The sequence below is a fragment of the Jatropha curcas genome, chromosome 10, assembly GCF_041381405.1.
Source record: "Jatropha curcas cultivar XTBG-Jc1 chromosome 10, XTBG_Jcur_1.0, whole genome shotgun sequence".
Lineage (NCBI taxonomy): Eukaryota > Viridiplantae > Streptophyta > Magnoliopsida > Malpighiales > Euphorbiaceae > Jatropha > Jatropha curcas.
Window position 1 is genome coordinate 21,637,507 of NC_143160.1, and position 10,043 is coordinate 21,647,549.

Consider the following 10,043-nt stretch of genomic DNA (forward strand, 5'->3'; position numbering starts at 1 on the left):
GAAGAAAAGAGATTATAATGTTTCTGAAAGAGCAGGGGATGTATAGAGATAGCATAAAGATTGTTTCTTCCAAAGCCTCTGCCTTTCTTACTGCACACCTAGGTATTTATATAAGAGCATGGAGTTTAAAGATTTAAAGTCTAGATAAATATTGCCTAATAAACATAGAACTTTATCTGCCTAATAAAATAAAATTGTGGATAGTTTTGATTATACCCTAAATCCAACTTTTTTTTCCTTGTATCCTGAACTTCAACTTTAGTTACAATAGCACTATAATTTCAAATTGTACTTAATTTAATGAATAAAATATTATTTTTGATAGTGGGAGTGACAGGAAAGGAGTTAGATTGGTAAACGGTGAGTTTTTGGTTAATATACCATGAAAGAGTATAGGTCTTATGAAAATAATATTTTACTCATTAAATTAGGTACAATTTGAAATTATGGTGCTATTGTAACTAAAATTGAAGTTCAAAGTATTAGGAGAAGAAAGTTGGATTTAGACTCCATTTGTTTCCGTAAAATAACTTGCAGAAAAATATTTTCTACAATTGCTGTTGTTTGAGGAGCTCAAAAAAATAAGTCAACGGAAAGTATTTTCCTGATCAAAAGAAAATTAAATCATTTTTAAGGAAAATAACTTCTCATTTTCGAGAGAATAAAACACTTTCCGGACATTTGCAAACCTTATAAATCCATATTTTTTTAATTTATTAATGATCATAATTACTATCACCAGTCACCATTTACTACCGACCACCACCACCAGCCACCGGCGGCGTTCATAATTTATATATATATATTTTTTGCATTCTTTTCATATTTAACAATAAAATTTTTAAATTATATAATTTTTATTATTATCGATATTTTTTATGATCTTATGAGATAAAATTTTAATATTTTTAACTAATTTTCAATATTACAACCAAACAACGGAAAATAAATTATTTGAAAAATATTTTCAAGGAAAATATTTCCCAAGTATTTTCATAACAAGTTATTTTCCTATAAATTATTTTACGAAAACAAATTGAGTCTTGAATACAATTAAAACTATCTGCAAGAAGTTTTTTTTTAATGATTTAGCCCATAGATAGATATCGTTTAACAGGACAAACAATGCCTAAAAGAACAAAATACTTTTCTACAATTTATATAGTGACAACTTTTTTTCTTTTGAGATAAGTATTTGAACAACTATAAATGTGTAAGGTAATTGAACAAAGCTTCATCATAGTTGATAAGCGCTGGAACTGAAAAGATCTTAATCTAACAAATTAACATATGTTACAGTTCATGAAAATTGCATGAACACGGAAAACAATTGATCAATTTAGAAGACTATCTATTTCCTATTCCCGAAGGAGATTTTGCACTACATACAAAGTAGATATGTCAGAAATAACAACCACGAATCTAAATTCGTAGTGCAGATCTCAGGTCCATATGGCTGTATGCGACAACCTGCAACATGTAATTTTCTTATCAGGCTTTTTTGGAAACTGGGAAATACAGCTTAACCGAGATGGGGAAGGAACCATGCGTTAGAAATCATCTTCTAAATCTTGGTTCCCACAAAATAAAAATGAATTAAAATTCATCGAGTAGCTTACTTAGAGACATGCATTAGAAATCATCTTTTGGGACCTGAATGTTGTCACTGTTGTGCCTCAGGCTGACAAGCTCAATATCAAACATGAGAGTACCCAATGTTGAGCCTTCTCCATTCGCAAGACGCGTGGGATTGAAAATAGTTGTAAATAGCCTCTGCCTGTCAAAAAACTACTAAAAAGAGGAGGAAAATGAAAGCAAGTAAAGTTATTCTGATAAAAAGATACATAGGCTCCAACGAAACTGTAAAGTATACAATATTATAACATTGTGTCCATGCTATCATGTCTCTACAATAAAATTGGATCCAAAGCCTTTATGAGTTATAGTTGCGTACCTACTAGTTCTTAGAACTAGAATCACCATAACAGCACCATGTCCAAGCACATTATGAAGAAATGCAACTTGATTGTTAAGAGATTAAGATCACATTTATGTAGAAATTGTTACACTACAAAACTAAATGAAAAATCAAAAATGAAAGACTTGGCAATTCAGCTTCTGATTGCACATCAACCAAGCTAGAGCCACTCTCGTATCAGATTGTGCTCATGGTGATAGTGGTACAAAATTTATTGAAACTACTTGGCGATCAATGGCAAAAGAAGTTTGAGCTAAATCAGCATTATCAGTCCAAGTAACCCTGTTTCTGGCAATCTCACAACTGTATCACTGGCAGCTCTATCAAAAGTACAAATCCTTAAATAGAATATAACCCTAGTTATTACAAGGCCAAGGTGTATTATGGCAAAAAGAAGTCCTGGAGCCTAGGCACAAGGTCCACATGCATGTTTAAGTGACAAAAGGAACAAAAGAAATATAATAAGATAATACTATATAAGATAACTGCAAATATAGTAATATTAAAATATAAGCTGTTGTGCTGCCAATTTTTTCCGAATTTATGTGTGCTTCTTTTTTATGTTTTTCTAATTTTTTTTTTTCTGATATCTTAAAATATAGTTTTCAGATTTATGTGTTTTACTTTTATTTTTATTTTTCTTGCACCTCACCTCACTCAAGCCCGCACCTTTGCTAAGAGGCGAGCGCCCAGGCTCCAGTGGCCCTTTGTGCCTTAACACGCCTCGCTCATTTAATTACTATGGTTGTATGTTTAATAGAATGTTTGCTGCATTTATACCCAACTCTTTTTCCCTTTTTTTTTTTTTTTTCTACTATTGTACCCCTAATCTGATAGTTCATTGCAACTGTACTCTATGAACAAAATTGAAAATAAAATATTATTACATAACATTTATAAAATAAAAATTAATATTGACTCTTTTTCTTTTTTCAACTTCTCTTCTCATCCTCTTTCTATCTTAGATTCTCTCTTTCCCTCTCTTTCTTTCATATAAACTTCAATAGAACATAGAGTTTTAATATACAACTCAAATTATCCTTTCCTTTCTCTTTATTTTAATAGAATTTGTACTCATATGTAGATTCCTTTTATATGTATAATTTTATGGATATATAAATAGACACATACACTCACGCACACATAAGGTAACTCCATCCCTGAAATATTGCAAAGAAATGACTGATGAAATAACTTAAAAAAGAACAAACAAAACTAATGACTAGATGAAACAACTTAAAAAGGAACAAAAATAACTAAGTCGCCAGCCTTGTGAGTGTTTGAGGCAGAGGCAGTGGTGGGTGCACTCCTTGCTTGTGCCAGGCACCTTCAATAACTATGATTACAATTTACAACCAGTTCTCACCACACCAATGCTACAGTGAGTTAAATCGAGAACTCCAGCGTACTTAATTATAAACTTGAAGAAAGGCTCAAAATATAAAAGTCCCATATCAAGGCAAACAGTTTGCAATAAAGTAAAGTTTAGAAAAGATCTAGGCTCTTAAAAACGAGAATGGATCTAAACAATATATGGAAAATACAGCCCTAAACTAGAGTCTTACATGCAACTTCATCACAACTCTCAAACCCATCTATCTTTTGCCTAAGTGCTTGATCACTGTCAAGCCAAAGACATTATCCCTACAAGCAAAAATTAATACGACATAGAAACTCCAAAAATAGGCTACTTTGATCCATTCACCTAACTGTGCAAGAGGAAAGATTAGATATGGCATTCTCTCTCTTTCTCTCTCACATGCCTATTCGAGCACAATTGCCACTAAACTTCACAAGTGCACACCTTTGTTTTCTAATCCGTGACAGGACAATGTGGGAACTGTAAGGTCTTCACTGTTCTAAGAAATGTCTGCCCTAGAGGTAGAAATAGATCTTTAAATAGTGAAATAACAAATTTAAGTGTCCTTTTCAGTTGCAACTCTTGTTCAAAGCAGATTACTTCTATTTAAACATAGTAAGACAGGGAAAGTTCTGCAAGGTAGAAAGGAGGAAATAGTAGTTTAGGTTACGAAAAATGAAGACATTTTCTCATATAACATAATCAGAAGAAAATATAATTGCAAAGAGCTGGAGATAATTTGTCTTTAGAAAAGGGAAAAAATGATAAAGATTCAATTAGGAAAGAAAGGATAAAATTTACATACATTAGGTGGTATAGGTTCTTGTGTTGTGTTCTGATATCCTTGTGATGGCGGAATGATGACTCTACGAATGCCACCAACTCTCATTGATTTTACAGCTACTTCAATCCCTGAAATGACCTGCAAGTAGTTCAGATGCATCATTAGCGAATGATTTTCCAACTTCAATTTTTTTTTTCCTTATTTCAATTTTGATTGTTCATGCAATTATCAATTTTGTTTTTCAAATATTTATTGCAACATGCCAAATTATCATTTGATCTAATTGCATTCCATGGTGAATAAAATATTTTTGACAATCTAGGATGCTATAAAACACAATAACTTTATTCATAATTATATATTAGCCTCAGAAGCAATTTTCATAAACTGCAGCAAGATAATAACAGTTGATTAGTATTTAGCCCTCAAGATTCGACCTATTTGACAAGTTATATCTCTACTTTTAAAGTCGAGTTAACCAATATTTGCAAGTTCATTCCTCAACTACTTTCGTTAAATTTGTTATTAGTCAAAAATAAAAAGTTAAGCCAAATGGTATAAGAAGTTTACTATCTAGTCTTCAATGCATTATCTGGGAGTTTTAAATGGAACAACGAGTTAATAGAGACTAATCGATTGTGAATGGGAGTCAATAACCTTATTTTGATTGGGAGTTCCAAAGAGAATAAGAGACTAATCGATAGTTAAAAAGAATTACGAGACTAATTGATGTGAAGTTTTTAAGGACAATTGATATTTGGAGGTTAATATAAGAACGTTAGCATATAGCCTTCATCAACTCTCGTATACATTATAAAAAGACTTGCAGATGGGGTTAAGAGGTTAACCTCCTAAAATAAACTCTCATAAAGATTGGTGAAATTCACTACCAAGAGCTCTATTTTGACAAATTTGAGCAACTAAGCAATCGGAAGAACTACAGCATATTTGTCAGAACGAAATATTAGAAATTTGTGACTTCAGTTTCTAAAATAGAGATTAGATTTATGAACCAAATACTGAGTTAAATCAAACTTCCAGAACCAAATAGCAAGTGAACCCAATCTATTACAAATACTACATATATTAGAAGAGTGTGGGTCGAGAAACTCACTTTCCTCGAGCCCAGAACGAAATTGAAAGGAATTGGTTCACCACTATCATCTTTGTGATCGTATGTTGAATCAAATCGCCATCCTTGTTTTGCTGCCAATCTTCCATAGTAATGGATTGCAACCTTTAAAAAACAAGTTTAGTCTTTCTCGAAGCAAATTTGATCAAATTGGTTATTAATAAGAAAATTGACGAACACAGTTACACAGAGAGAGGACCTGGTCGCCGTCGGCAGGGACTTCGCCGGAGCCGACACGGATGTCCAAGGCCTTAACTCCACCAGAATTTGGGAGCTCGAGAAGCTGATTATTTGAAGAAGCAGCAGGGACTTCGCCGGAGCCGACACGGATGTCCAAGGCCTTAACTCCACCAGAATTTGGGAGCTCGAGAAGCTGATTATTTGAAGAAGCAGCAGCAGCAGAGAATGGGACAGAAATCGAAAAGATTGTGCATGCTGATACGACTGATAAAATTCCTCTTCTTGTTTGAAGGGATTCCGGAGGAGATGATAAAGCAGATGACACTGGTGTCAATTGGACGACATGATCGTAGGTTGCATGAAGGGGTACTGAGGACGCGAAGCATTTCAGCGCCATTTTCTTATCTGTTTTCGGAGGAAGAATGCAAGTCTCTGGTCGCATGTCAGTTAAAAAATATTTGAAAAGAAAAATAATTTAAAATACGGAATTTGAAACACAAAAAATATTTGGAAATAAAATAATTTAGAATACGAAAAAAATTTTTAACATACGAATTTTAAAATACAAAAATATTTGGAAAAAGAAAAATTAGTAGTTAATTGTTTATATAATGGTTAAAGCACAAGAATGGTGATTATAGCTACGGATGGAAATAGTGGGTATACGGGAATTTTGAGCCATATGTATTTGTATCCATTTAAAACTTAATATTGGTGTTATTCAAGTACAGTATATGAACATATTTAGAATTTACTACTCGCACTTGTCTTAAATCTGTTTAAAGTATTATTTAATTGGATAGGTCCATAAATATTATACGAACAAACTTATTTAAAATATATTTTAAATAATAATGCGTGAAGAGCCGTTGGTATCAATGACCAAAGCTATTGAATATAGCAAGTACCTATATATCTTTATATGAATCATTTCCATATTCGTTATGGATAGTAATTTCACTAATCATACCCGTTCCAAACTCATTTATAACTACTCTTACTTTTATTAAATGGTTCGGAGCGAGCGAGTACCCTAGAATAATCATTGCAATTTCATCCCAAAACAAAGCACTTATCTTATATTGTCCCTCGAATTCAATTTTTCATGTAAAAATTTTTCAATTCCAATTTGTGTAACTCAAAAAGGTGACTTTTACTTGATTTTCAATGGACCAACGCTGAAAAGATTACGTGGACAACCAACTCACAATTTTTTTTTTTTTATCATGTCAGCTTGAAAAATTGCTCTTTCAATCGCGTCTCATTTTCTCTCCTGTCTATTCTTTTCTCCCAAATCAATTAGCCCCAATTGAGCATATTACAAACCATAACGAGACTCTGCTTCCTTCTACTCTCATCCATCTTGTACCTCTCTTTCTCTCTTCTATCTCATGGCTGAACCATCATTCGCAAGCTCAAAAAGGAATACACGCCTCCAACGTTCTATCAATGAGGTCGAGAAATGAGCTTGAGAACTATATGGATTGATAGCAATGAAAAAGATTTCTTGGATGCATGAATTATGAAATAGAAATTTCTATTTGTGGTATTTTTTCAATTTTGGTAAATTTTTTTTAGGCTTTTAAGTTCTTATTGTGTACCTTATGGTCTTGCAGACACCTAGCTATTGCAAGGGTGAACATCTTTTTTTTATCAGCAAATAAATTTCTTAATATTATTATAAAAAAGAAAACCGGAAAAAAGTTTAACTAATTGAGGAATCTAACCCAAGTCAATAGACTTCTCGTAATACACCCAAACTAAGACCTGAATCAGTTAAATAAAACTCGAAAAACAACTGAAAACAACAATGATAAGCTTAAATCCTTCGCTCTTGATGTAAGAGTAAAGAAATAAAACCATAACATTATAACCAAGCAAAAAAACTTTCTACAGCCCCTTTCTTAGCTAGTAAATTTGTAAAATGATTTTTAGATTTCCTGACATGAGCAAAACAAATATAGGAACATGACAACACCATCTCATCCAACTTGTTGAATAATTTCCACCATTTCCATGGTCTTTTCTCCTTATGCAACATTCAACCTGTTGCTTAGAGTCCGATTCAATTATCAAAGGACAAGATCTCAAAGAAGAAGCAAAAATCTAAATAGCTACAAACAATGTCAATGATTCAACTTCATTGGAGTTTAATATACCAACCGCTTTGTAAAGCATGCAATTAACTACACTTGAAGAATTTCTTAAAACTCCTCCAACACCCGTTGGGCTTGGCTTTCCAATAGCAGAATATCAATATTAAATTTTAAAAAACCATCAAGTGGACTTACCCGCTCCTCCAATAAAGAAACACGACTCTTTCTTGCACTATATCTTATCAGTAATTTGAGTGAAATTTTTAAATGAACCAAATTAATCAAATTATTTTTGAAATTAACCAAATTTAAACAAATCATATTGACTACATCTCTTCATCAAAGCTGCAAGTCGTGCAAATATTATGACATGGGTCCCTCGTGCTCATGGTAAGTTGAAATGTAACTTGGATGTGGCTCTTTCTAATGGTATGTTTGGTTTTGGCATTATTCTTAGGGACTGTATGGGTATGTGTGCAGCAAGGAAAATCATACTCTATTTTGGCTTTAAATGATCCACATTTGGGTGAGGCTTTGTGTTTTAGGGAGGCACTAAGTTGGTTAAAGACAAATGGTGACATGAATGTGATTATTGAGACAAATTGTCTAAATTTAATGCAGGCTCTACAGTCTACAAATTTAGATTTATCTTATTTTGGTTAGATTGTCCATGATTGTAAAGCTTTTTTTGAAGAGCTTTTATCATTTTCTTTTGATTTTGTTAAGAAAACTGCAAATCAGCGTGCTCATACGATAGTTAGGGCAACTGTTTCTGCTGCTGATTTCGAATGGGGGTATGTCCTCCTTTATTATTGTATAATGTTCTGGTTTTTGATTCAAATAATATGGGTTGAACCCGAATTATTTTTTGTACCAATCGTGCCTGGCCAAATTGGTCGATTTAACTATATTGGTCTTACAATCATTTACGCCTAATATTTATTTTATAATTAGATTAATTAGGTTAATATGGTTGATTAAATTTTAACCGAACTCTAATCAGTTGCCAAATAAATCCAAATTTATCTTTCAAACCAAAACTTATTTCTAATACACCGAACTGAATTGGCCCAATTAGCTAAATTAGCCAAGTTAACGGCTGAACCATTTACATACTCCTAGCTATTGTTATTTCCTAGATAGGTGGTCAAATTTGGTTACAATTGGGTTGCTTAGGAAGCTTGATAGGGTAGAGAAAGAAAAGAAAGTGGTTGATAAAGTGAAGCTAAAGATGATTCGGATATGCTATTTTGTAGCAGTTGTCGTGGTTATTGTTTTGGTATTATGCAACTACCTTCTAGGATCCAAATGTCACTAGGTCAGAAGATAATTTTTGTTTCAGAAGAGAATCCGTGATATGTAATGTAGCAAGTGTTGGGACATTGGTTAGTAGATATTGATAGGTTGGTGAATAGAACAATGTCCATCACTTTTAAGTAAACTTTTAAAGTGCATTTTGAAAATGAAATGGAAAAAGTACTTCACTATAAATTGGTAATAAAAATTTAATGTTAATTGAAATCGTGAATCAATGACTATAAAAAGTTATATTAAATTTATATTAAAAAGTTATAAAGCATAATTAGACAAAGTTAAGAATAGATGTAAATTTTCTTCTTTGCATTATACTATAATTGCTAGACATTAAATGATTAAATCTTAATATTATGCAAAAGTGAATCAAACTTCTTATATGATTTTGTTTCATTTGTGAATCATAAAATACAGCAATATGCCAAAGTGTCAACAATTATTTCATAGAAGTTTATAACTTTTAAGGCCAAACTCTCTATATTGGAGTCTTCTTGTTGCTTCCTCCATAGTCATTAACTCGATTAGAAAAAAAAAATCGAAAACAATTGACAGAAAAATTAGGAAAAAGATATTGATGATATTCGAAAGTGATGGAGGCAAATTGGAGAGAAAAGGGAGAGAAAATTTAAATTTAGCAAAAAGGGAAAGAAATTGGTGAAAGAGAAATGGAGAAATGGAGAGGTTGTTCATAAGATCTTGAGAAAAGAGAAAACGACTTACAAAAATTTGGGTTGCTCATAATGGAGAAAGGAACAATCAGGAGAGAGGAAAAAGGTGAATCACTTTACTGTCTCAATTTTCAAAGCTTTTCGACACAGATTCACTCAAAATCAGTTAAAATTCACTTTTATGCTAAAGAAATTGGGGTTGAGGAATTTTTACATGATAAATTGAATTCGAGGGATAAATTTTTACGTGATTAAACAATTTCATGCTGAAAATAATTATTTAATTAATTATTAAATGTAAAATATTTTTAAAAAGTTTAATTAATTATTGTGCTAAACATCGGAAGATTTTAACTTTTAAACATTACTATTTTTTTTTTCAATTTGTGTTGCACGTTATTTTTGCTCTTTAACTTTTACTCGTTGCAAGAAAATATAACTTAATTATATATAATTTCTTCATTTTTTCAGTAGAATTTAGATTTAAATAGAAAATCAATATATATATCTTTATGATTATTGGCACATCTT

General features: G+C 31.9%; 1 protein-coding gene across 3 annotated transcripts; it reads right to left on the minus strand.

The window, feature by feature from the left end:
• Positions 1 to 1,130: 1,130 nt before the first annotated feature.
• LOC149493261 (FKBP-like peptidyl-prolyl cis-trans isomerase family protein) lies at positions 1,131 to 5,888 on the minus strand. Of its 3 annotated transcripts, XM_089715747.1 has the most exons (5): positions 5,454 to 5,887; positions 5,237 to 5,359; positions 4,144 to 4,260; positions 1,620 to 1,788; positions 1,131 to 1,470 (listed from the first exon to the last, which is right to left on the minus strand). In XM_089715747.1, exons 1-4 carry the CDS (start codon positions 5,874 to 5,876, stop codon positions 1,633 to 1,635), a joined length of 819 nt encoding a protein of 272 aa, XP_089571873.1. In that variant the 5' UTR covers positions 5,877 to 5,887; the 3' UTR covers positions 1,131 to 1,470; positions 1,620 to 1,632. The 3 variants fall into 3 exon arrangements, with proteins under 3 accessions (XP_089571873.1, XP_089571875.1, XP_089571874.1); XM_089715749.1 differs by lacking the exon at positions 1,131 to 1,470 and having other exon boundaries at positions 1,650 to 1,791; positions 5,454 to 5,888; XM_089715748.1 differs by lacking the exons at positions 1,131 to 1,470; positions 1,620 to 1,788 and adding an exon at positions 2,766 to 3,970 and having other exon boundaries at positions 5,454 to 5,888.
• Between the last annotated feature and the right edge of the window lie 4,155 nt (positions 5,889 to 10,043).